This window comes from Chrysemys picta, chromosome 19 (assembly GCF_011386835.1).
Source record: "Chrysemys picta bellii isolate R12L10 chromosome 19, ASM1138683v2, whole genome shotgun sequence".
Taxonomy (NCBI): Eukaryota; Metazoa; Chordata; order Testudines; family Emydidae; genus Chrysemys; species Chrysemys picta.
Genome location: NC_088809.1, coordinates 1346884 through 1374682, shown reverse-complemented (window position 1 = coordinate 1374682; position 27799 = coordinate 1346884). Strand labels below are relative to the sequence as shown.

The following is a 27799-nucleotide window of genomic DNA, read 5'->3' as shown; positions in this document are numbered from 1 at the left end:
ACCAGCATTGGGCTGGTTAGCGCACTGCTTTTAGCTGCTGTCTGGCCACAGGCTCACGGCAATGTTGCAAGATATTGCAGGCTTGGCTGGCTGAGCCAGACTCCTGATAGGCAGAAAGGAAAAGGAGAGGGATAGGAAAGAGAAGAAATAAGGTGGGAAGGTAAGGGCACGTTTATTGGATGTGTGGGGGAGACAGTCTCACCTCCCAGGGGGCAGTAGGGATATAGCTAGCGCTGGGGAGGTGGTGCTGTCATTTGGGTCCCTTTCTGGCCCCATCTGGTCAGGATTAGGATGAAGAAGGTCTCGGGTCTCAGGAGAGACTAAGGGTGGCAACCATAATGGTGAAGTTTACTCCTTCTCTGTCTCTTGCCTTTCAGCCAGCCAGTGTAGTGCTAGCCAGCTTTCCCCCCAGAGAAAGGCAGGGATGGGTGGAATAGTCTATTTCCTCATGATTTGTCCACCAATTAGGCCTAATTTCCAATTCAGCAATTTTGGTTCATTGACTTCTGCTCTTACACTGTTCTTGTTTACCAGGCATGATTTTCACACAGTCCTTCAGTTTGGAGGTCTTTTTGTTTAGACTAATTCCGTTTTTCTGTCTTCCTTTTGCACTGTTTCACATCTTCATTTATTGTTAGAGGTCACGGTGACAGCTGATGAATGTTTACGCACTTCTTACAGTTAAGTTCCCAGGCAGAGTAAAATCATAGGTCTAATTATGACACTGCTACCAAAGAAGTGCTGGGGAGTTGGTTTGCCAAATAGTGCCTGAGTCCAATCCATGAACCCCCCTCGGCAAGAGGGGCTCTAAGGAATGGATAGGCGAACTCATGTCTCCGCCTGTCTGGTCTCTGCTGGCAGGTTTATGGTCAGTTTAGCAAACGTAGCTTGCCCAGGATGAATTGATTGGGCTGACGGACTGCAGCCCTGAAGGGCACTTAGAAGGTTATCCGACTCTTCAGTTTAGTAAAATGGATTTTCTGTGGTGTTAGTAGAATATCATCATCTCCGTTCTTGTGTCACGTCGGAGGCTGTTCGAGCTGCTTCTCCATTTTGCAGCAACTTTTCTGGCAAACCTGGTCAATGGCAGTGGTGGCGGTAGGGGACAGTTGTATTTCCAACATGATGAGTTGCTTTCATACAGTTGGTTTTTGTTATTAATCTATCTTTGCTTCCCAATAAGCCATGTCTGTGTAAGGGGCTTGTGGTCTAGCCTGGCTTGGCAGCGTCTTCCTGGGAGAGGCGATTTGACCTCTAGGGAGCCTGTAACAGAGGCCCACCTGCATGCCAGTGGGCAGCTAATACAGGGAGGTGGCGTCAGGCCAGTCTGACCATTGGCAGTGAAGGTTAGTTTGTCAGAGAGGCCCTTTTGCAGTGGCTGGGGCACTGCGGGAGAGCCCTTGGAGGACTGCTGTACCTTGCTTGGCGTAGCATGAGCCTGAACTCTATCCACAACATCCTCCGCCACAGCACTAGTGACGCACTGTGGGGTCCCTTCAGATTTACCCTCGGGGGAAGCCAAGCAGCGTCAGTAGGGCTCGGAGTGCGACTGGGGCATGATTTAGGGACTCCTGGGTTGAGATGTAGGGTTGGTTAGTCGCTGTTTCTCTAGTGAAGATGAGCCCTAAGTGGTAGCAAAGGGCAGTGCATACAGCCTTGCTCTCTTGGGAATCCTTGGTCCACAGGGACAGAAGAGGCGATGGGGGAGGGGCCCCGGGTGGGGCTGTGGAGTCTGGTTGGTTGGGGCTGTCTCCTGCAAGTTCTTTTCACTAGTAATCCAGGGCTTGTCTGTTCTCTAGCCTGGAAGACTCCAAGGAAGCTGGCAGGACTAAGACATTACAGGTCTCAAGCTATGAATTCAGGGGAAGGGATTTTTATTCAGACAGTTTTAAACTGTAACGAATATTGAACATACCATCCAAGTGGTGTGTGAGGCTCGGCTACGCGGTGTGTAGTGTGTTAGTGCGCACCAGCGCGTCTCCTCCACAAAACCTTCCCTAGGCCCGGTTCACTCCACCTGGCGTGCACTAGCACACTGCCTGGGCAAGGCCTTGCTGCTTAAATGATTGGACTAGAAATGCCACAACACACGTTTCCATGGCCTCCATCGAAACCAGCGTAGGTGGGATTGGCATGTCCTGATGTGTCCACAGTCCAATATACGTAGCTGTAAGGCCAGCAAAGCCTTTTGCGGAGGTTGGAGCGGGGGGGCCTCTTGGGCTGTAGAAGGGCTGAGAACCCCAAAGAGGACTGAGTGCAGCAGGAACGTTAGTAGAAGTGCAGGCCCAAGAGTGCACTCAAGCAGGTAATGCCACGAAACATGCAGCCACAGGAAGCCTTCAGGAGCTGCTCTGCTCTGGTGGAGCCTGGGTGAGGATTTGGTGCCCCTGGGAAACCATGATGCCACCTCCTCACCATGGTGCTAGCTGGGACACATCACTGATTCTCCTTCCTCTCAAAAGCCTCTTGTTGAGCAGGTGACCTCCATCCCCTTTCCCCCTCAGTTACTGTTCCCTCACGCTCCCCTCTCCATGTGGGACTGAGACATGCCCCTCCCTGGGCTGCTATGGGCTTGGGGTAGGGCGGAGGGCATGAGATAACCATACAGGGCAGTGTTTATGCACTTGTCTACAAGACAATAAACTTGAGTAATCAAGTGGCCGGGCAGCCTTCAGCCCAGCCCAAGAGGCGTTGGAACCACCTAGGACTTGCTATTTTGCTCCAATACGGTATGTTTTGTTAGGATCCTGCTTCTTGGTCTCCCCTGACCTCTTCTCTAGGGGGTTTTAATGTTGCTGTATCTGGTGAGTCTTCTTTCCTCTTCCTTTTGCTGCATTGCTCTGGATGCCAGGAGTAATGCGCCGGTGCTGTCACCCCCTTCCCGCAGAGGGGTATTCTGGGCTGGGGAGACAGAAGGTGCCTTTCCCTGTGTCACCAGCCTGCATGTTCAGTGTGTCTGGGCTATGTTTGCCCCCTTCCTCCCCTCCCCCCCCTCCCCTGAGCATCTCCAATCTGATAATCTCCTAATCGCCAGCTCCTAGGAGGTCAGCGTCTGCGTCTTACACCTGGCTTACCTCTCGGGAGCAGGTTTCAAAATAGCCTCTGACCTGGTTTCTTAAAGCATGTTAGGAAACAGCCATGTCCTACCCAGGGGGTTCTTGCCTCTTCTTAATTTCCTGTTCCAGCGCCTGCTGGCAAGACACGCTCACCCCAGGTGAGTGCTGCTGCCTCCCTTGTCTGTATGGCCAAGGGCCGTTCTCAGATTCTAAGATCTTCCTCCTCCTTTTGGCACTCTGCTTCCCCTCCCCCACCCCCAAACAATTAAAGGCTTAGAATAAAATCTGCCAAAGCTGAGATCAGATGCTCTAATGATGATTCCTATAAATAAGTGTGGGTGGGGCTAGAGGATTTTCCCTTTACCCCCATGGAGGGTGCTGTAAATTCATGGGGCTGAGGGGCCCTGAGCTTAATGGGGAGGTTGCAGGGAGCATTCTCCCTCACACACACCTGATCCCCCATTAATTCCTTGAAGCTGCCCCAATAAAGCTGCCAAAGTCCAGTTTGGCCTTTCACCGGGCTGGGAATAGAGGTGGTCTGCCGGTGTGCTCTGGTGATCTGCAGGGCTTTATGGGGGAATTGCATCCATTTGGCTGACCTTGAGGTCCCAGGTTGGTTCTCTGCTCTCCCTGATTATTGGCACTGAATGCTGTGTAATCTCATCCCTCTCCCATTGCAGAACTGGCCAGCCAAGAAGCAGTGTGTGGTGGAGGAAATGCTCTCACCAATGCACATGGGAGCCGGGCCTTTCATGCTAATTTATGGCACGCACTTGACTAAAATGGGTAGTTACTAAAGGAACAAATCTCATAGAGGATGTAGAAGTGCCTTCCTCAGGGCTCTTAGCGTGTCTCTTGAAATGAGAACAGGAGCAAGGTTACCATTGCCCTGCCCAGGGGCGGTGAGGACAGGCAGTGCTACTGTAGCTGCATGTACTAACTTGTCTATTGCCATTTTGTTCTTCGCTACTTAGGGATAGGAGGAAGCTGTTCCTGGCTGTGGCAGTGAGATGTGTGCATTCTGATGGGCATGAGGCTGCCCCTCTGATGGGACCAAGTGGGAACCGGCAGCATTCCCAAGCAGATGCTCCAGCCACCTGCTTATCTATCTTTTCCTGCTTTTTTGCTTCTGCCATGGGGCCGTTTCATCCAAGCCCCCTCCCTGGAGTTCCCATACTCGGCTCGCCCATGGGAGAGGGGTCATTCAAGTTTAGGCTGCTCTGAGGGTGGTTTGTAGGGCTTTTACCCACCCCTGGTGGACCATCTCATTGACAGTATGGGTCTCTGTGTGTAAAGCACTTGGAATGCCCTTACATTTGACCAGTGCTTCTCCACCTACCACCCGGCCAACTGAGCTCCCTCCAGAGCCAGGCGTGCCCCCTGGGGCTCTAAGGCTTCTCTAGCGCCAGTCACTGGGATGTGCAGACATGCCAGGTAGCCTGTCCTATGTGCACTGTCCTCAGCCACCTTTTTTTCTGCACCTGCAACCTAGGTGAGCGTGATGATGGTGGCCCTGCTCAGCGTGTAGCAGGAGGCCATCACTGTCTCGGTGCAATGAGGCTGTGACTCACCAGTCTTGCACGTGCACCATTTGGGGAATTGAGTCTTTCTGAAGAAATAGAAGTAAAACAATACACACTCTCCTCCCGTGCACTCGCTTCAGGCTCGCAAGGGTTCCAAGTCCCAACTTGGCTGGTTCCCTGAGCTGGACAGTGTCTGCTGGTGAGGTGGGGAAGGAGTAACAAGTTCATTTCCTTGGGATGGGCAGTGATATGTCCCTCCTCTGCTTGCTGCAGCGCTTTGACTGAGTGGGGACCCAGAAACTGTGCCCTGCTCGGCTTCACAATGTGTGTGCTTCATTGAACTGCTGTTGTGAAACTGGCTTATCTCCTTCCACCAAGCCAGGGTTGCACCCCGGCCCTGAAATCTCATGCTGCTCTGGGGGTTTTCTGGATCCAGGCAAGGCTTCTCATCTGCCAGCAGTTCTGATGCAGCCTTGGGCTTTCCTACAGAATACCCTCTTCTAGCATCTTCTGCACAGGTGAACTCTGGTTCACAAGTGCTTTGTGCTTCTCCCTTTCTCCTTCCAGAGGGACCCAGTAATTGAGCAACTCTGGTTGAACTGTTGAGCAGCAGCTGCTATTGCTGTCCTGCACATCTTCTCAGCGCAGACGGAACCAACCAACAATCAAGACAAACACTCACATGAGATCAAGAAGAGATCCCCAAATTTAATCTCACTTGTGACCTGTGTAGGATTTTATAACTCGGGCCTCAAGGGGTTCGTGTTTGACCTGTGGTGACTGGTTGCCAGCATGGGATGGGGACAGAGAGGGACAATGGCACCAGACACCCTTCATTCAGGTCAGAGGGATTGTTTTGTTTCCCTTCTCAAAGATGCAAGAGCTCTCTCAGTATTAAATTTACACCAGAGTCTGTATGTTACAGACTACAGCGCTTGTCCTCTGCTGGTGTTTCCTAGACAGAAAGCAATTTTTCAGTCCTGCCCTGCTCCCAAGGGAAGTGGGGAGGACTGCAAAGTCACTGAACTTCTCTTTTGGTGATTTATTTATTTGCTGATCTGTAGAAGGAAGGAGAGGAGCTTGCAGCTGGAAAGTTTGATGGTGGCTGGGCTATCTTGTGTATCTAGCCATTCATCTGTTACATGTAGCAAAGACTTGGTGAGTTGTCTTGCAGATAAGATTGGAAGCTGTCATCTTGTGTAAAGACACCAGTTAACTTGATGCATGAGCAGTCCCGTCCTTCTGTGTGTTACCCGATCTGCATTTATTGCTAAACCATTATAATTTTGTGGCTTTGAGCTTATCTACTGATCATGAAGCCAGCAGATCTTGTATAATGTATTGTAGAGAAAGGAGCTTGCAAATTCTGCAGGTGACGGCCTGGGGATCTGTAAGCCTCGCAAGCTGACAAGCTCAGGATTTATCCTCTTTCAGAAAGAAAGCTGGGAATTTAGGTGCAAAAACCTGCTAATGCAATGTTAAGTTGGTACAGTTAGAATGGCAGTGCAGCGAGCAGCATTAGCCCAGCTATACTGCACATATGCAATGTCTGATTCTTTTCTTGTTAAATATGCAGCTCAATATATTGGGGTCATAAAATGCATCCTGCAAAACGTGTAGGACATGCAACATGGCCAACCTATCACTGTTGCTGGGGCCTTGTCTCTAGTATTTCCTGGCTGTCTGCAACCTTCAAGTTGCAGTATGCAGGTTCTTGTGCTGTGTGCACATGCAAATGCTCAGAGTTGTGGGCTGATTCCCTCTGACTTTGTGTGAAAACGCCATCCTCTCCTGATAGCCAGCCATGGCCTCCTGTTGTGTCAACACTCGACATCAGAATGAAATCCCATGGAAGTGCTGAGGATGCTGACACCGGTCTGGGCTGCCACAGGGATTTTCCCCTTTGGATTTGGGCATACACAGACACTGTCTTTAAGGAGTCAAAGCCTTTTATTTTGGTGGGGGGCACTGAAGCCTCCAATTAGATATTTTGGCTCTGAAGTTTGTGAGGAGCTGTGTGAAGAATTCCTGGATCGGGGCTCTTCCTCTCTGACAAGATGGGATTCTGTTTTCTGGAGACCCTGATATCATGTGGATTGCCAGCTGAAGAGAAGCTTCTGGATGCCTGTGTTCCTGCCCTGTCTTTCCAAGGACACGTGTCTCACTCTTCTGGGAGGCTCTGGAGAGGCAAAGTCATGAATGAAAAACATTTTTCTGTTTTACCTGAGTTTATATAAAGCTTATTCTTATAAAACCTCCGTGTGGGGCTGCCTGGTCCGCTGGCGTCCCTTCACCTTGACACTTGTTGTTTTGGGCTTTGGGGCTGGCTCAGCACCACGCCCCTTCTGGTGCAGTTTGATCATTTTACCCTCGTCCTCAGATGTGGGGGGTTGGGACGTACTTACTTAATTCTGCTCCCCAGAGGAGTGGCTTTTCCTCTCCCACCAGGTCTGGCCGTTGATTGAACCATGCTGCAGGGGTTGAGCTGTAGTTCTAGTGGCGCTGACAGCCACTGGGCTGCCTCCAATTGTACAGTGTGGTCTTGTACTGTGAGCATGGTTCTAGCCATGGTCCTTCTGCCTTAACCCATGGACAGCACTCAGCAGTGAGACTGCAGGTATTTCTCTCTCAGACTGTCTGTAAATGGAAGCCCCTGATTCTGGTCAGTTTGTGATGCTTCCCCCTGTAGAGCCACACAGGTCGATGTGGAGCTGGTACAAGTGACTAAGTAGGAAGGAGAAGATTCAGAGCCAGCACCCTACAGCTTGGGTGTCAGAGTGTAGGCCAAATACAGAGTACAGTGTTCTTCAAAGTTGCCTCTGGCCATTTCTCCCCCTTCAATGTGGAGGTGGAGCAGGCCAGGTTGGAGCCTGTACTCCTCAGTTCTATCTCTGTAGAGAGGAGGCTGGCTTTAACCTGCTCTGTCCTAGGCTAGTTAGATATGACCTATGCTTTCTGGCACCCTGAGACTTCTGCTTGCAAGTGAGCAAAGCTCACGCACCGTGGTTGCAGGCTGTGGACAGGGCTTGTGCTGGTTCGCTAGGAATATTTATTTGTAAAGAAGATCTGTGGGTCAGGGTAGGGTCCCACCAGTGGTTTACATGAGCTGCTGGATTCCTTCTCTGCCAACACATTTCTTACAAAATGTCTGAGGTGGTTCTTAAACACAGCAGGCTTTGGGAGAGGAGGTAGGGGCAGCTGGCAGTTAGCAAGTGTCTCCATCATTAATAATGGGAGCTGCTCAGAAAGAGCCTGTTTTTAAACAGGACTTGGAGGAAGCAAATATCTCAGTACAGACTCTGAGAGGAGCTGGGTTGATACCACATCAAGCGTGTCCGTCTCTCTCTCTCTCTCTCCTGCTAGGAGACTGGACAATGCCATTCTAGGGGCTAGAGAAGAAAAGCTGTTACTAATTGCATCAAATCCTACCTTCTCCCTGGCAGCTAACCTGGCGGGGGGTCCAGCTAGGTACCAGAGTACTGGTAAAGATGAGGATGTTTCAAAGACTTCCCTCAGCAGAGCTGGAAAAGATGGTGAAGGTTTTTCAATGTCAGAGAGAGAGATTGGCCAGCCCTCTGCCTTCTGTGAAGCTCTTTGCCCATAGCTCTGCTCTCTCGTTTGGATGATCCACTGACACTGTTACTATAGCAACCACTGCTGCCTAGGATGGGGATAACTGTTGCCATGGTGCTAGCCGGGGAAGAATTCTGCAGAAGAAAAACATTTAATTATTAACTTGTGGACAAACATGACTTGCGGAGATGCACATCACCCGCCTCCCCAGCCAAATAGTTCACTTGTCTGGAGCATGTGGTCTGATCATGTTACTGACTGTGGCTCTTACACTTTTCAGATGCAGCTGCCTCTCTTTGCAATTAGGTGCACAGCCACCTGATCAAGGCCTTTGATAGTGGGCAGCAGGTGAAGCAGAAGCCTCTGGAAGTGATGTTAATTTGTGCCTGTGGGGCACAAATTAACTTATGTAATTATCCTAGAATGTTCCAGCCAGATCAGACTTGCTAACAGTTTGGCCTGGCCCTGCGCTGACCCTTAACACTCATGTATCTTCACATGACACGTTCCCCGTAGCAAGTTTAGGGTTTTCTTGTTGGAGTTCAGAGTGGAGTGTTGCTTTAAATGCCTGGGCTATCTCTGCCTCAAGTGTCACCAGGAAATGTGGGGTTTTATGCAGCTGAAAGAATGCTTTGCTTTAATAGGTTTCTTCCCTCGGCAATGGGCTTCAGCTAGACTTGTGATGACTGACATAGCTGAGCTTCTGCACAGGTCTCGGATAGGAAGAAAATTATTTTGGCCAAACCAACAATCAAAGAGCTGCTCTTAGTGTTTCTGCTTGTTCTGTACTGATACTCTGAGAGGGAAATGTCACTGCCACATGCCAACAGAAAGCTTTGTGCTTAATAGCATCCCTAACAGACTCCATTTCCTATGAACTTTCACTATCTGCTGGTGATGGCACCCTGCAGTAAAATCCTGTGGAGCGTAAGTCTAATGCTTCTGTTCTTGATGCTGTTGAGTGCTCAAACAGTTCTCTGGTTAAGAGCATCTGCAAAGAGGCTCCTGGAAGAGGAAAGGCACAGGATGTGCAGTTAACTTTCAGTAACACAGCACAGTACAGGCTAGCAACATGGTAATGATCAAACACATGTCTTTGTTTCTGCTCTAGAGTGCTGGGATCTGGTTCCTGTGATTGCACATCTCAGCCTGAGGGCTTTGCGGTTTGGCTCCTGGTACAGTTCGTTGTGCAGCGATCATAGGATATCTTTTTCTCTATCCTGCTAGTCACAATGTGCAGGATTTAAGATGCATTCTTAATGTACTGGGGCAATCTTGAATCACACGGGTGATTTTTCTATCCAAGGATTTGCCCAACACCGTAGTTGGTATAAGCACTTCATTTGTGCTTCCTCTAAAGCACGCTCCTCCTATCTGCAACCTACAGTAATTCCCTCGCACGTGTTAGGCTTGGTCTACACTACACTACAAACTTATGTCGGTATAACTACGTCCACTCCCTTGTGCTACGTAGTTATACTGAACTAACCTCCAGTGTAGACCATGGTATGTCAATGGGAGGGCTTCTCCCGTTGACATAGGTATCACTTCTCTGGGAGGTGGAGTACCAGTGCCAACAGGAGAAGCTCTCCCATGGACATAGACATAGTCTCCAGTGTGCACTAGTGTGCAACTGCAGCACTCATAGAAGAATCCTAGAATATCAGGGTTGGAAGAGACCTTAGGAGGTCATCTACTCCAACCCCCTGCTCAAAGCAGGACCAACCCCAACTAAATCATCCCAGCCAGGGCTCTGTCAAGCCGGGCCTTATAAACCTCTAAGGATGGAGATTCCACCACTTTCCTAGGTAACCCATTCCAGTGCTTCACCACCCTCCTAATGAAATAGTGTTTCCTAATATCAAACCTAGACCTCTCAGTGTAAGTGTAGACAAGTCCTTAGCTACACTTGACCCTTGTTGACCCTTACCACACCCTTGGGAGGTGAATATGATCCCAATTTTAGAAGTGGGGAAGCAGGCACAGCCATTAAGTGATTGACCCAAGGCCATATTAGGGTTGGTGGCAGAGGATGGACTGGGATTAGAACTCAGGAATTCTAGATTCCAGTTGTGCTCAAACCTCAGAGCAGTGGTGCCCAAATTTTTCCTGTCACTCCCCCCTTAATGGAATCTGTCTGCGCCATTACTGCACAGTTGGCTCAGCAGAGGAGCTTGGGCTGGAGAAGGAGCTGGGGCTAAAGGTGGAGCTGGCCTGGGGGTGGAGAACATTCCTCCACACTCCTCAGTTTGGGGACCACTGCTCTAGAGCAAGTCTCTCAGAAATGCCCCACACACTGTTCTTCACTCATGCATTTGCAAGCTAAGTTCACTTACGTATATTGGAGGTCCAAATTAATTTTGCCAGCATAAAATAGGTTTTCAGAGCTGCTTTTACTCTGTGCCTCTGTAACATGGAGAGTAACCACAAGGACTACTGATCTCCCCTCCCGCACAAAGGTAGAGTTGCTGTCTAGTGGCAGGGAATTGGAATTGGTCCCAAGACAAAGCAAGACCAGGGTTGGAAAGAGTGGTGTTCAGGCACAGAATTTAGCAGTGGTTGACTCAGCAAAGGGCCCCATTAACAGACCACGGTCTAGTCAAGATCCACCTCTAGTTAAAAATAGCTGCAGGCAAGTTCCTATTAGCTTCCATGAGTGCTGAAGAAAAGGTAGCAAAACTTACCCCCCAGACTAGTGTGAACAGAGAGGTGAGGCAATATTGTGTCTTGAGAATATTTGTTCTATTTTGGTGAAGTCTGCTTAATGGCTTCAAAGCTGCTTGGCATTTGGATTCTGCCAGAGGGAGGTTTTTTAAAAAAAAACAGGCAAAACTTCTTAAACTGAAAAGGCCAGAGCTTTATTGAATGCTGACTGCTTTTCTGTGCCCTAGAAGAAAAGGGATCCAGAAGGTGTAGGGCCAGGGTCAGGACATGGTAATGAGTCCTCCATGTCTTGGGAGAAGGCATTTTTCCATCTTTTCATCTTTCCATTTGGATCAACATGGAGCACTGCAAGCTGGGAATTGTAGCCTCTGTAGGCTGCAGCTCTGTATTAAAGAAAAGGGTTTTTTGGGGTGCATTTGGCCACCCCCACTGTTGGTTGTGATCCCAGAGAGCAGTCTGAAGTCCAAGCCAAGGCCACACACACTTTCCTTACTGAATTTGTTTTCCTTCCACAGATTATTTGTGCACTCCTGAGGAAAACGTGTACAAGATAGATTTCACCAGGTTTAAAATCCGAGACATGGAGTCTGGCACGGTACTGTTTGAAATCACCAAACCACCTGCCTCAGGTGAGTGCAGAGAGTGTTGTCCCTATTAAACAAATGCCACTTCACATCTCTCTTCTTACGAAATAACCTTTGCCTTTCTCCAGCCCCTTTCACTCCAAGCACTTCCCAAATAGCAAAGGGACCCTGTCAACTTGAAATCTAGTCACTTAAAAAAAATGATATTCCTATCGAAGTTGGGCCTCTAGGCCAGGGGTGGGCAAACTTTTTGGCCCGAGGGCCACATCTGGGTGGGGAAATTGTATGTAGGGCTGGGGCAGAGGGTTGGGGAGCGGGAGGGGGCTCAGGGCAGGGGGTTGGGGTGTGGCAGGGGGTTGAGGTGCAGGAGGGCTTTGGGGTGCAGGCTCTGGCCCGGTGCCACTTACCTCAAGCAGCTCCAGGGTGGCAGCGGTGCACAGCCAGGCTAAGGCAGGCTCCCTGCCTGCCAGATCCGGACAGTCAGGGCGCTCAATGCAGCCCGCAGGATCGCCAGCCCCGTGGCACAGCGGGGCTAAGGCAGGCTCCCTGCCTGCCTTGGCCCCACACTGCTTCCGGAAGAGGCCAGTATGTCCAGCAGTGGCTCCTGGGGTGCGGGAGCAGCAGGCAGCTCTGCCACATGCGCTGCCCTTGCCCCCAAAGCTCCCATTGGCCGCGGTTCCCCATTCCCAGCCAGTGGGAGCTGTGGGGGGTGGTGCCTGCAGGTGAGGTTAGCGCACGGAGCCCTCCTCCCCCCCCAGGGGCCACAGGGACATGGTGCCAGCCGCTTCCGGGAGCAGGGCCAGGGCAGGCAGGAAGCCTGCCTTAGCCCCGCTGCACCACGGGGCTGGCGATCCTGCGGGCCGCATTGAGCGCCCTGACTGTCCGGATATGGCCTGCAGGCTGTAGACACTAGCCTGCATCAGTGTCCGTTGTGCCAATACGGACATGTGATAAAAAAGCAAGTCCTTTCCCCAGTGTTTTTAATTCGCTACATGTGACAAGAAGCAACAGGTGGATACTGCACATAAAAGGGAGAGCAGCAGTATGAGGTCATGGTGAAACTGGTTAGTGTCATTGGAAGCAGCAGTCTCAGATTTGACACCAGCTTCTCAGTGCCCCTGCCAATTTCTGTGGTTTCACAATCCTGTTTTCCTATCGCTTAAAATGTCTTTCACGCAGCAGCAGGGAAGAGACACTTCTCCAAAGGGAGACTCTGTCTGTAGAGGAGGAACTGAGTATATGTGAAGTGCTATCAAAGACACAAAGTAAGCAAACTGAAACACATAGGGTTTGTTTAATCTCTGTTAAATCGTTGGTGTTACTTGTAACCATGATAATGACAATTCAGACAGAAGCATGACTTATATTTTAAGTTAAGTGTCCCTTTGAACCTCTATCTCCCTGCACGTGAAATGGAGTTTTCTTCAGGTTACAGGTGGAGAAACTGAAGCACAAAGCTGAAATGGCTCATTCAGTGTCCCGCAGTCAAAAGTATAACTGGGTTCAAAAAAGAATTAGACAGGTTCATGGAGGATAGGTTCATCAATGGCTTTTAGCCAAGATAGTCAGGGACACAACCCATGCTCCAGACGTCCCTAAACCTCTGATTGCCACAAGCTGGGACTGGACGATGGGATGGATCACTTGATATTTGCCATGTTCTGTTCTTTCCCTCTGAAGCATCTGGCACTGGTCACTGTTAGCCTAGCATCCCGTCTTCCATGTGGACCACTAGTCTGACCCAGTGTGGCCATTTTTATCTTCTCCAGGAGACAGCAGAGTGACTCCAAACACTCTAGAATCTTTACTGACACAGAAGTGCAAGAGTTGGGACACTTAACTGGGTAGCAGCATGACTTTGCAGCTGGGATTGAGATCAACATTTACATTTGAGGAACACATCCTTTATATTTCAGTCATATAAATAACTTAAAATATTGTTCCCCAAATGTAAAGCTCTTGCCTGCTCAGTGATAGAGAATGAAAGTAGCCTGTAAACAGGTTCCCCAGCAGCCAGTGAATAGAGGGAGGTGTGCAGAAGTAGCAGGCAGACCCGTTGCTGTGCTCTGCTGCAGGGCAGTCTTAATGCTGTAAGTGACAGACTAAACAGCAGATATGGCAGAAGTGGCAAGTCTGTGCCAGAGGTCCCACTCAGAAGGAAAGTGGGAGTTGGGAAATCTAGCATTTCTAGACTTTTCTGCATGTCCACTCTCATTATGTGTGTTTATTGATTCTCCCTCAACCCCTCAAAATGTTACTGAATTTGATGCCATGGAAAGTAATAGGTTTCTTATGTCTGTTCTAGCCAGGGATAGTGAGGGTAGGTGCTGTGCAAGCTTCCCATATGTATCTTTGCTAGCACATTTGCAGCACCAGTGGATCTTCCAGTTCTGGGCCTTACTTTCCACTGTTAAATCACCTGTGCCCTTGCCTTCAACTCTCCTGCCATTCCAGCAGTGAGTCTCCATTGAGCGGAGGTTGCCAGTCATTCCAAACTGTATGCCTGTCTTATACTTGTGAGCCAACTCCTGAGATAGTGCGAGAGAGAAACTAGTAACCTGGCCTCCACTGTCCGGCTTCTTCTGCAAACATTTACTTTGTATAACTGTTTTCAGATTCTTCCATGTTTATAGAGGTGGAATCCAGTGTGTGCATTACCCCTTTCTGCTAGGGGATGCTATCCCCATGGAATGGCATGAGGAAAAGGACAGAGCTGAAGAGCCAAACTTTATGGCTCTGAAGCAACACTACAGCCCCACACTGATTTGTGGACAGTGATAGCCACATGATAAAATCAGCTCTGAAGAACCAAAATAAAATAATGAGAATGTGTTGAGGAGATCCAGAGAGAGGCCCACCTCATTCTCTACTGCCACAACTGACTTGATTCCTTCACAAAGAAATTGCTGCTGCAAAGTTGGACTGTGCTATCTCTATCACTACATTTCCTTCAAGAAGCAGGCAGGTGGTAGATCTGTCTTTAGTTTTCTGGAAGTATTCATACTCGTTAGGGATACAAACAAGCAAATAGATTAGCTGACATAGCATCAGTGACTGGAACTGTTTGGGGTGGAGGTGTAATACTGTACTTTTATATTACCTTCCACCTGAGGATATCCAAGCTCTTTACAGACAATACACAGCGCAGCACCCCTGGTAGATAAGTAAACATTAGCCACTTTCTGCAGATAGTTAACTTCTCAGTGCCTGAGTTTGCCTGATTTGTTCACAAACATCTTATGCAATCTTTGGCTGGGCCTTCAAACTGAGGAGACAGGCAGTATCAGGAATGGAGGATCTCTGAAGGGGAAGGGGGGACTTCAAGGTACCAGTTAAAGGTGCTCTCCTTAGGTTCCAATTTCTCAGTCCACAATGATGATTTGATTTGTGCCATTCCAGAACGTGAACATGGTGATAAAAAGGATGTTGACCCTAATGCCGGACGGTTTGTACGCTATCAGTTCACCCCAGCTTTCCTTAGACTTCGGCAAGTTGGAGCCACGTAAGTACCTGGGGTATTGTGCTGCTCTTTGTAGTACTGAAATCGGTTGCACACTTACTGGTTGGGGCAAAAGTGTCTTTAGTTTGCTGTAGGTACCAGATAGTTTTGCAACTTAAGTCAGTTTAGTAGAGGCTTTTTGTTGATTGTGAAGAGGATCTCCTAACACCTTGAGGTTTGAACATTGAACCTGCCCAGTGCTTGTACCGTATCGAGAAATCCAAGAGACTAATGCTAGGGTCTCATGTGGCGGTGCAGAACCAACAGGCTACACGCAGGTATCCCAGCTCCTATTTGGAGAAGTGTGGCTTGGCAGTTGCTGTCCCAGTTGCTCAGATTTTGAAAGAGGGATCTGCAGCCTCCCTCATTCCCAGCATCACTCCATGGATGTGAATGGAATAATGAATCACAATGTGAACACTTAAAGCACATCAAAATTTGCACCATTGCATTACCTTTGGTGTGTCTGGTAGTACCTGGTGCATGTCAATAAATGATGCTAAAGTGCAGCACCAATAAAACAGATTTTTCTGTAAAACTTCAGTCCAAGAATATTGCCACTGACTTTTAAATTGTAAAATGCAGATGTGCATATATTGGGGGGAAGCATATCCTGAAAAATGAAAAAACTAACTGGTTCAGGGAATTTGTTGTTTATTCCAGGTGAGCCTAGCTCGCTCTAAAGTGTCCTTCCCTTACAGGTAGCAATGTATCTATGGTGGGATGTTGTGAGTAGAGAGGTGCAAGGTTTGGCTGAGATGCCCATACCTTCCCTTCTAGGTTGGGTGGGAGAACCCTTTCTGCTCTCCTGAGATTGCCTGCAGGATATTGGATCAGGTTGTGTCTGATCCTTTTGTTTTCTCCACGTTCACTTATGTATAAATTATTACATCAGATTAAATGCTTCATGCCCATCAGTATTATAGGATCACATCCACAATACTTTAATTAAATAAACATCAGCTGCTGTTTCAGTACCAATCCCATTTTTCAGGTGTGTAGAAGTCACTAGTTTAGACTTATGTCAGACTGGAATTTGGGAAACAGTTTCAGTTTCAAAGCAGGGCTATTCTTAAAAAGAGGTTTGCATTAGTCTAACTTTTAAAGAAGACAAACAGCATTTTTGGATGTCTGATTACATCCTAATTAAAAGTTGAATTTTAAAGACTGAGAACTTGTAGGCAGAATGTTTAGGAACAAAGTGAAGGTTTCTGCCTCTAGAGTCTTAAAACAAGCACCCCTAATGTTGTGCTTTGGTTGGGAATCCACATCCTTACTGTTTGGGACAAAGAATTCAAGTTGCATGCCAGCCTCTTCATCCTATTGCCTGCTACTCTGTTCAAGCAATAAATATTCACTTTCATTTGGGGTGGTTGAAGCATGAAGGGACATGTGAATCTTTAGTGCAACTGGCACGTAAATATCTTGTGATGCCAGCTACAACAATGCCATGAGAACACCTGTTCTCACTTTCAGGTGACATTGTAAATAAGAAGCCGGCAGCATTCTCTCCCATAAATGTAAACAAACTTGTTTGTCTGAGCGATTGGCTGAACAAGAAGTAGGACTGGGTAGACTTGCAGACTTTAAAATTTTACATTTTATTTTTGAATGCAAGGTGTTTTTGTACATAATTCTACATTTGTAAGTTCAACTTTCATGATAAAGAGATTGCACTACAGTACTCATATTAGGTGAATTGAAAAATACTATTTCTTTTTTTACAGTGCAAATACTTATCAAAAATAAATATTAAGTGAGCACTGTACACTTTGTATTCTGTGTTGTAACTGAAATAAGTATATTTGAAAATGTGGAAAACATTCCAAAATATTTAAATAAATGGTATTCTGTTATTATTTTAGAGTGCGATTAATTGCAGTTCATTTTTTTAATTGCTTGACAGCCCTAATTAAAATAGCTTTTGAAAAAATCCACCTATACTAAGGAAGCTGTGCTGAATGCTCTGCTGTTTATGCAATATGTTTGAGCAGCTTTTCCTCAACTGATGGTGATTTAAACTGGTGAAATTCACACTCGTATTTCACTTTTGTGCAGGAAAAATAATTGTGTGCATTGTGTAATCCTGATAGCTTTGCTTCCTGGCTGATTTGTAGCATATGCTTAGGAGCAGTTGCTTTAAAATGTTCAGCATTGTTTAAAAGGACTGTTGTGTGTGGTGAGCAGAAACTTTTGGCCAGGAACAAAACTCCTTGTTTCAATCTTCCTTTCTTCTCCATTGCAGGGTAGAGTTCACAGTGGGGGACAAGCCCATTAATAACTTCCGCATGATTGAGAGGCACTACTTCCGGGATCAGCTGCTCAAGAGTTTTGATTTTGAATTTGGGTTCTGCATCCCCAGCAGTAAAAACACTTGTGAACACATCTATGAATTCCCACAGCTCTCGGAGGATCTCAGTAAGTTCTTCCAGTCAATGGGTTGCCAGGGAGGGACGATAAACGGAGGTATTTTGGAGGGCTCCATCCCAAATGGAGCTATGTATTTATTGTTAAGTGGGAATGGGAGAGTACAAAAACTATTTGGAAGCATCTGTGTTAATAGAGAAATCACATTCTTGTGCCAGATGTCCAACCACCGCTGAAATGGCTGTTCTTGTCTCTTACCAACAGAAGTTGGTCCAATGAAAAATAATACTTCACCCATCTTGTGTCTCTAATATCGTGGGATTGATGCGGCTACAACATTTCATTTTGTGGTGCATTTTTAGAATTATTTCTATCAAACTGTGAAGACCCAAGTTATTTTGTAATCAATTAACATTGCTGTATAACTTAGTGCCGCTGAGCTGCAGAAATTAGGATTGTTGCATATTAGATATAAATGATTTGGCCCAAGTCCCTGGGGCCTTGGCTATCAGCAGAAGAATAACTCTGTGCTGATGATGGGGGTGAGGTGAGGGGGGGGTTGTACCTTCATGTTTGTTCTTTCAACAGCAGTCATGTCAAATGTGCCAAGGTCTGAGTTTTTCTGCCTAAATGCCAGCTCTGCAAACTACCTAGGACTCAAAAATTGAGCTGTATTTTTTTTTCTACCTCCTTCTTCAGAGATAAGATTCTGCACTCAGAATTTACCATAGGTGACAATGGTCAATAGAGAGAGCGCTCACTCTTCAGTAGATGTATTGATCACACTATATTAATTTCACTTATAAACAGCCTGTGCAGGGTCAAATGATTAATAGATGTTATAAGCATGTAACAGTCCTGAGTAGTATGTTATATAGGTAGTTATAAGCACTTTCCGCTGATGTGCTTATAGGTGATTATAAGCAACCTGTTGGACACTAATAATTGATTACCCATTTATTAAAACATCTACCAATCATTTATTAAACAGTTTATAAGTGGAACCCTAATATGAAGAGATTTTTGTATTGCCTGTGCAACGGTGTCAACTTTAGAGTGTCAGACGTAATCACAGGAAGCAGATTCTGAGTAAGAATGGCATGTCCCTAGTCACTTTTTGAGCGCAGCACCCCTCTGCTCCCCTCACCCCCAGCTCCCTTTTAAACCTTGTGCTTAGAAAGGAAGGCTTTATGGTTAAAGCACTAGATTGGAACCCAGGAGATCTTGGTTCACTTCCTGCCCTGTCACAGTCTTCAGGAGTGATCTTGAGCAAATCACTTTGCTTTTTTGTGCTTCGCTTGCCCATTAGTAAAATGGAGATAACACTTCCCATCTCACAGAAGTGTTGCAAGGAGAAGCTCATTAATGTTTATTAATAGGGCCCTGAGAAAATACAATTTCATGGACTGCAGAAATCACAAAAGTAATCCAGTACTGTGATTTTTCCAACAGCAGAGAGGGGGCCTCTGCATATGCAGTTTTGTGCTTGGCGCAGCTCATGGTGTGTGGCAGCCTCATGTCGGGGCAGCAGTGCTGCCTTGTGTAAAACCGTCTGCTAAATCACTTCCTCCTCCCTCCCCCCCCCCAACTGCTTTGATTTACTCTGGCAGATGCAGACTTTTTTTTTCTCCCTTTCTTCCGCCTGGTGGTGGGTGGGCACCAATCTGGCTCATCTGCTGCACACTTGGTAGCTGGTTTTATGCAAGGCCACTGCTTGGAACATAAGCGGCCTGAGTGGGGAGCTGGGAACATATACCAGCCACTGAATCTCCCCAAACTACTGTTCTGATGTGGTACTGCTGTGCGCTACAAGTCACACTGAGCATGAGACCAGTGTCTGCTGATGGGAAAATTGCAGCAGTCTGGGGGGACTTGGCAGCTGGGGTACACTTCATCTCCCCACTGAGGCTGTGGCTGCTCATGTTCCAGAAAACCATCTGCTAAGTCTGCAGGTGAGCCAGCTAAGCGGATGGGTGGGCACCAAATAGGGGAGAGGGAGATAATAGTTTGCAGCTGCCAGAATAAATTGCAGCAATTCATGAGGGACTCAGTGGCTGGTTTTATACAAAGGAATGCAGCAGTGACTTTTTGCTGATTGTATCCCATGCATATCTCATGAAAATCACTACTGTACCCATGACACTGCCGTGAACTTTCTTTAACAAATCCTTGATTTTTTCCCAGCGCCCTACGCATGAGGTGCTTAGATACTATAGAGATGGGGAGGGGAGGGGGGAGAGGGCAGGTAAGTACCTAGACAGTACAATTTCTCATGGTCACTTGCTTCAGGATGGCTATTAGTTGTGACTAGAACCATGTAAACTGTATCTTTACACATCCTGGTATAACTGCTGAAGAAAACACCAGATTTACAGTCTATCGTTTGTGTGAGGTAAAAACAAATATTTACCAATGTGCAACTTCTTTTGCAGTTCGAGAGATGATCCTTCACCCCTATGAGACACAGTCGGACAGTTTCTACTTTGTAGACAACAAGCTGGTGATGCACAACAAGGCAGATTATTCGTACAGTGGAGGACCATGAGTACTGAGTGGACAGTAGAGCTGTGCTGGCCTTTCCTTTCCTGTAGAAATTGTCAGGGATTCTACCACCTTCCTGCAGTTGACTTCCCAGGTCAGCTGAGCACAGGTCCATGAACCAAGGACTCTTTGCTGTAGTAGGAGTTTCATGACTAAACTTGTTATAGTCTTTCATCTTCCCTGAGCTTTGAAGCAGAACCCAGTCCTTCAAGAACTCTAAACACAGTTTTCCACTCCAATGAGTGATCTTTGGTCACCAGAGTCTGAGGCTCTTTAAATAGCTCTGTGTAAAAATGGCCTGATATATCATCCAGTTATCAACCCAGGAATTCTGTGCCCAAATTCTCCAGAGCCATGTTTTCATTATTAAGCATCTCTTTGCACAATTGCTGTCTCTTAGAATGTGGGGTGGGAGAGCCTGTGAACAGGCAGAAGTCTAATGCAAATACAGAGATGCATATCTTTATCTGATTCTGTTTATGAATGCTTCAAAGTGTTAATCCTAGCTTCGTTTCTACATCCACCTAAAAATGTCTTTCATCCTGAGAAGCAAAATCTAAGTGTGATTTTAGAGAGAGAGAGAGCGCCTCTCTAAATCTAGAACTCAGCACATGTTTTACCTCCACATAACATTTCCTGTAAGATATCTTGGAAACAATGAAACTCTCACTGAAGGACAGTAATTCAATGACGGGTCTGTCTTCAACTATCCTTTTTTTTCCTCCCACTGTTAGAAACCTAGTATTGAGGGTCTGCAAGTCCCCACAAGCGTTGTCCTCTTTCATTTCAGCTTCTGTGTTCTTTGCTGAATCATCCAGTCAAGAAGTAGATATGTTTTTAGTTTAGCTTGGCATTATCAGGCAGTTAATGTTCAGCCTATACCTGGTGTAAGCTTTTCTTCCCTGAATCTAATTTCTTCTTTAGCTGCCTGTTTAGGGAAGTGTACCAAGACAAGATGCTTCAGTATGGGTTGTCAGAGGGAAGTAGTTTCATTTGTCCAAAGTGATTAGAGTGAATGGACTTCCTGCTTTTTCTTTTGTGTCTGAATTTGAAGCATTTTATGGTCAAGTGTGTTTATTTTTTCTTATGTCCAGAATTTTTTTGACCAGCTATTAATTCCTCAGAGACCATAAGTTTGACACTGTGCATCTACGGTCAGTGTACAACACACGTTATCCAAAATGATGGCTCCACTTCCAGTCCAGTATAAGGAGTTTAAGAACTGTTTTGCACAAGTTTCTCATAGTATGCTGCTCTTTGGAGCAGGGAAGTGGAGGGGAGAGGCAAAAGCAAGCTAATAAATCACAGAGAAAATCTGCTGTACTGTACATTAGAATAGATGAAAATCAATGAAAAGGTCCAAAATGAATAGAAGCAAAGGACAAAAGCTTTCTTCCTTTTATTTGCAGGTGACTTATGGTCATGAAACCCTCGCTCAAACAATTTGGTTCACTGGTATCAGAAAAATTAAGCTTTGCAGGTTATAGCTATTTCTATAAATACGTTGTCTTCATGTCTAATTCTGTGAGTTAAATGGAACATTATACGTTAGCCTCAGACAAGTGTGATTGTAATAATTTTTTAAAATACCATTTCCAGTTGTTACTAATACATTTCCTCCAGTCCCAGCCTAAACAACCAAGAAAATTGCAAACCATTCCAAATGTAGCCATCCATCATCTGAAAAGGGAGGCCTTCACTGTTTGCACTTGGTTGGCTTGTTTTTTACGTTTGACAGTTGATTGTTTTCTGAGGCAACTGCAGCAGGTTGGGACACAACACAGATTATTTTTAGTTTAAAAAATTAACTGTAGCCAAAGTGTGTGTACACAGTTCACTGCTATAACAAAACAGCAAATACTACCCAGATGAGACCTGTCGTCATCACTACTTTTTTGTACTGTATCTAACTACAAAATCAGCCCAGGGCTGACTTGTCCATTTTAAAATGGTTACAAGGAGTTTTTCCCAATTATTTTTATATTAGTCTAGTCAACCATGTATCATAGCACAATGAATCATCCAAAATGATAAATAGTTTACAAAAAACAGACAGGTTAAAATTGTTTTTTTTTTTTTTTTTTGCATCAGGGCTGTTAAACTGTTTTGCAAATCAAGAGACTTTCCAAACTCATGGAAATATTGAACAGCTTTTGAAATAGTCAATATGTATTAATATATAAGAAAATACATCATTATTTGGAGACAGTAGAGTGTTTTTAGCCATTACGCCATATACTTTCCCTTGTACTAATATCTTCCATCGCTCATTCATTGTCCATATTAACCTCTTTTGTGCTTAATAATTATAACAGCTACATTCGGCAAGTGTGCCTGCCCAGCATTGCCAGACATGCATGTTCCAGGAGCAGTGAGTTAAACTGTCACTATCTTATAACATCTCAGTCCAGTGCTGTGAGAGTGGTGTCAGTTCCATGTCCTCTTTTAGCCCATCTTTTCATTTATTGGGTTGTCATCTCAAGGATCCTCTTGGTATGTGATTTTGTAACAAGACATTTGGGAAACACTCAAATTCATTAGTCCCCAGTTCCTTTTTACACTTTTTGTTCTACCTCTTGTTGCTGTTTTTAAAGATTCCCTTGAAGTGTTAGTTGATTATAGGATTAAAGATATTATATCTTTTGAAATGGGAAGTGGCTAAACAAAGTATGCTGGAGAAAAGGTACTTCGTTCCCAGAAGTGCAATAAGTTACAGAATGAGATTCTTGGTACACTGCATTTTATTGCAAGTGGAAGTTAAGCATAAAAAAGAATGAAATATTCACGACCGGATTCTGGGACTAGTTTGGCAAACTGTGATCACGACCCGTATTCGGGGGGGCGGGGGGGGTTATATTTTCAGACTAGAAAAAAAATCCAATCATGATTTATGTAGAAATGTTTAACAGCTAGTTAGTTTGCCCAGTCCTATAAATAAAAATGCTGATATCCTTTAAAACAGAAGAGAAAAATTTTCAGCTATTTAATGGAGTAAATTACTAGATCATCTTTTGGCTTTGTGTTTTCAGTGGCTGCTTTATAAGTTATTCTTTTCAAAAATTAAATGTAGAAAAAAACTGTCAAAGTGCTAATATTACAAGACAGGCTGTGATGCATTTATGAACTCTTTAGACCAGTATGAAACTTCCTCTAAAAGTGTTATGAAGACAGAATTTTATAGTCCATTGTAACTGTCATTCTGTAGTTGCAGTTTTTCATCTAGAGAGCTGTATGCTGTCATAAATTGTTTCCAACTTTTAAATCTAAGATTAATACAAAAAGAAAAAGGAAGGCCTTGGATAATGGACAGGTTCCATTTCTACTCTGGCTGCTCATGCAGAAATATGCTGTGTAATATTGATGCAACATCCATTGAATCATACTGCACATGATATCTGTGAAATACGCATGAAAAATCTCATAGGAACTTTTCCAATATATTCATAGTTTTAGTGCCATTTCATGAGGAAATTAATTTTTTCCTTCTTCTGGGGCTTATTTTGTAACAAACGTCTGTTTCCTCTGATCTTAAGATGGGTCACTTTTTTGAGATATGAAGGAGCAGAGTTACCCATGAAAGAAACTGGCTATAAGAGACCATTTTAAAACCAAATGCTTATAAGATGCCTTCAACTATCATTGGTTTGAATGGGAATTAAAAGCATTTGGCACCCTTCTAGAATCAGGCCCATGACTTCGTTTTAAAATTGGTACCTTATTTTTGGCAAAAGGTAGAATTGCAATTAAAAACATTTTTCATTCTTGTTCCCAGAAGGCTCTTAGTTACTTTCCATGTAGCTGTTACTCTGGGTTTACCTTTGTGTCCAGGCTCTGAAATCCTAGCTTTCCCGATGGGTATTGCATTCACTTTACACCCAGCAGGTCAAGCCAAGACAGTACACGTTAAAACTGGGGTGTTCTTGTTACCTTCTTGCACCCTCTTCCCCCAGCCCCACATATGATTTTAATAGCCATTGTCTTGAGAATTCCATATATGCCAGTACCATTTGAGAGTCTGGGACCCTAGTTTGCAATGGTATAAAGGATTATCTCTAACGTTTATTGATTTGTAAGCCACTGGCTATTAAATGTTGGAACTAAAGTGAGATGAAAAGAGCAAGAGGGTAATCAAGATGACCAGCTTTTAGAGATTAGATGTTCCTTATTACTAATATATTTATCATATCTTATTATTTGTTGAATTAACTTTGTAAAACCCTTAGTACTCTCTGGGAACACGTTAATATTTTACCTCCACTGTGGTTCGCTTAAGTGAAGTTTGATGCTGTTGGAGTTCGATGCTGTTGGAGTTCCTGCTATTGCTAATATTCATAGACTTTAAGGCCAGAAGGGACCCTCAATCATCAAATCAGACCTCCACTGACACATCTCTTCTTTAATAAGGAAATAAATTCTCAATTTAGTTATTGTAAGTGGACAAAACATTGGACTTTATCTCTTTTCTAGGTCTTTATAATTTAAGTTCCTTGGAAATATAGGGAGGTTTTCAAATAATTAATTCAACAGCAAAAATAACTTAATTTAATACCTATACTGTATAGTCCAATATTTCACAGATAGCTATACTAGAAACATATTGTTGGAACAGGACAAATGCTTTCAAGACCAATACATTTTTACATGCTCTGGCCTTGGACCAATGATCATAAAGAGAAAAGATTCCTGCAGATATAGTATATGTCCTTTATGTAGTGAGATGGTTTGTGCATTAATTGACTATTCCATTATTATCGTGGACTGGGGAGGATTTTTGAGTCTGATTAAATGTAGGTAATCTCTTCATTTCAAGATTAAAAACAAGATGTTAAGTTAACGTTCTTGTTCACAATCTCTTTTGTAATAAAGTTTTGTTGTATGAACAGATCAGTAAGATGGAACTGCTTGGCCGGTCTGTCAGCCATTTGGGTCACATTGAAAATGCTCGTACAGGGTAGCAAAAGTACAAACTGCAGCTGCACATATCTTTAATATAGAGATACAGGCTAAAAGTCCCAACATGCAAAGCTTCATCTTAATCCAAACTGCCTACTCACTTGGATCAAGGATGGAGCACTGTGCGTCAGAACCTGGTCTCCATGGGTCAAACGTTTGTTAAAGAAGAAAGCAAGTGCAAGATGCTCCATTTTATGTCGGTTAAATGCAACCCTTGGGCTCAGGGAAGTGGCCAGTGCTGCCCTTGGTTGTAAAGTTTGAACACCCTGTACTATTATAAAAGACTGTTGAAGGGTGTGTGTCTATTAAACTATCCTCTTAGATTGTGAACACTTGGGGGTAGGAACTGTTTGTTTTGTTTGAACAGCACCTGTCATTTAGTTGGTGCTCCTGACATTCAACCTCCATGCCTCGTATATATTGTAAGACTAACCTGTTAATAAATATGTCATCTCTGTGAGAAGTTGTTGGCAAATAGCTCCAGTTAACCAGGTCTGACTAGGAGCTGGATTCCAGGAACAAGTGCTACCACTTGAAAGAAACAGAAGTGGAACAACTGAGAAACTACATGGTAGATTTTGGTTAATTGGAGCTAAGAACTATAAAGTCCTGACAGCTTTAAATGTTTTTCTGTTAAATGAAAACCTTAGCTCATAGCTGCTGTTAGCAATTGTTTTTCTAAACCCCAAATGTAAGTACTAGTGAAGTTTACATAAATGTTTTAATTTTAAAATCAGATTTATACTTAAAATTCTCTGACAGCTATATATCAACATGCAAACACAAGAGTGATATGATGGGCATGAAATGCCAGATGCATTATCTTCTGAATCATGGCATAGTCTAAACAGATGGTACTGTATATTTGTAGATCCATTTATATGATTTAGTGAACACTTCCCTAGAATCACTGTGCTAATGCCTACTGTAATGTCTGCTTTTACTTTAATGCTACACTGAGAATACCTATCTGAATGTGACTTTTCTGCATAAAATCAGATTGGATTGTCTGTATTAAAATATATGTATTTATAAAATAAAAATATATTTTTGGTGGAAGGAAAGTAAAAATCTAGGGATAATTCCATTGGGATAACGTTAGCAACATTTTTATCAAGTTTTATTTTATAAATGTTTGTATCTTGTTAGTTGTCTAACTTCAGTTTCCAGTAAGAACATCCACTGTAGCTCACTTAGTGGAAATACATTGCACTGCCATGCAGAGAACCTGGGGTTGGAAGAATTAGGATTGTTTTTCCTTCTGGAATTGAGGGAAACTGAGCAAGTTGCCATGGAGAATATAAACCCTGGCAGTCAATCCATCTGACTGGCATTGGTTTGAGCACTTGGTTTGCTTTATTTGGTCTCTCTATAGAGGGTAGGAGTGTAGATGTTAAAAATAATGAACACAAGGAGTCCAAATAGTGAGTGCATACACTCACACAAAACTATTTAATATTGCCGGTCCAGTCATCAGTATTTACAGGTTAGGGAATATGCTTAAATATTTCCATTATTTTGGAAAAGGGGTTAAAATATGTATCTTTCATTAGCAAGTATTTTGTTTCCTGTAACAAACTGCAAAAATGTTAAAAAAAATTAAAAGTAAATTATTGATCCTAAAAATGGTGGTTTGTTTGTTTGCATTGAATGTTGGTATTTTGTATGATTAATGTATTATTCCACTTTAGCATGGAAGTTTGTGGTTTTACAGCAAATTGTCCACTAGAAGCATTTTAATGAAGAGCTGTCTTGTTCAAATTTAAACATTTTGTTACAGTATTTGCAGCCCAGTCTTCTGTTAGTGTATAACTATCAGAAAACTAAACTAATGATGGAAGCATAACAAAGAACAAAAGAAAAGTATAGTGAAAAGTAAATTAAAAACTGAGTTTTAATAATCTCAGATGGTGATAGTGTAGTAACATAAGTAAGGACACTGGCTTTTTAAAACTTTATTTCAAAGCATAACATTGCTTCAATATTTAGTCCTTGTATTAAATACTCAAGCCTTAGAATTAACCTGGGGATCTCATTTGCCTATTAATGTGTACGGTTTATACAAAGGGAAGTAGGTCAGACACTAGTACACTATAAACAAACCCTTCTACTTCACCACACAGCACAACTGAAAAAAAGGTAGTAAACCCCATAAACCAGTAACCTGGAAAATGACACAGGTGTCAGGTTGGTGGGAGTATTTTGAGGCATAGATTATTCTGAGTGTATTGTACCGAACTGGGAGCTTCCCTTTCTATTGTAACAGGATACTCTCCTGTGCAATCTGCAACGCTTACCATGTAGAATCAAATTCTGAATTTAGTGTATAGCTGTAATAACTGTCTAGGTTCTATGAACTGAAATTGAAGTAGCTAGTGTGTGGCACCAGTCTTGACCCTATCTAATATGAAGAATAATCTAATTTCAGTTCTTGGCATTTCTAGCTATGTTAATCCTAGAATTATTGGGACTAGTGCAAACAAAGTGTTGCTCATGAAATGGTGGCTAAACCTCAGTGAAGTTGAGTATTGCTTGGAGCAGTTAAGCTAAAGCAATCCATTTTTGTTTGAATATCTGACAACTGTAGTACATTTTAATTTGTCAGAGCAACTGAGGATGTCTTAAGCACTGTTTAGCAAGAGAAGAGAACTTACATACTGGAACTCATAGAACAAACTAATTAATATGAGACTTTGATACTTGGAATATAGATTGCAGAATTTCTTCATGCTCTGTGCTGTCAATGGTCCCAATGTTTTCTATCTTCAACCACTTTCTGTGCTGGACAGGGAAACAATACACATGTAAATTATTTCTAATAGCGTGAGATGGTGCACTTCAGAAACTTGTCTGTCTTTAAAACAAGTTTTGGACAAGCTATAAAATATATTTTATTAAAGTATATTTAATGGCTAACCTATATATACTTCTAAAGATTGAATCAGTTAGTTGAGACTAAATGATTCACATATAGAACTCTTAAAGCAAAACCTCCCCCTCCTACAAAATAATTCCTGAAACCAAGTTTTGTTCTTAATC

The 27799-nt window shown here is 44.2% G+C and overlaps 1 protein-coding gene across 1 annotated transcript in view; it reads left to right on the top strand.

Moving 5' to 3' along the window:
- UNC119 (unc-119 lipid binding chaperone) overlaps positions 1 to 23094 on the top strand; it is a 30982-nt gene extending 7888 nt beyond the window's left edge. Inside the window, exons 2-5 of the mRNA XM_005298267.4 lie at positions 11332 to 11445; positions 14800 to 14902; positions 17145 to 17317; positions 19699 to 23094. Of these exons, the coding sequence (XP_005298324.2) occupies positions 11332 to 11445; positions 14800 to 14902; positions 17145 to 17317; positions 19699 to 19811 (503 nt within the window). The 3' untranslated portion in view covers positions 19812 to 23094. The remainder of the gene's footprint in view (positions 1 to 11331; positions 11446 to 14799; positions 14903 to 17144; positions 17318 to 19698) is intronic.
- The last annotated feature ends 4705 nt before the right edge of the window (positions 23095 to 27799 follow it).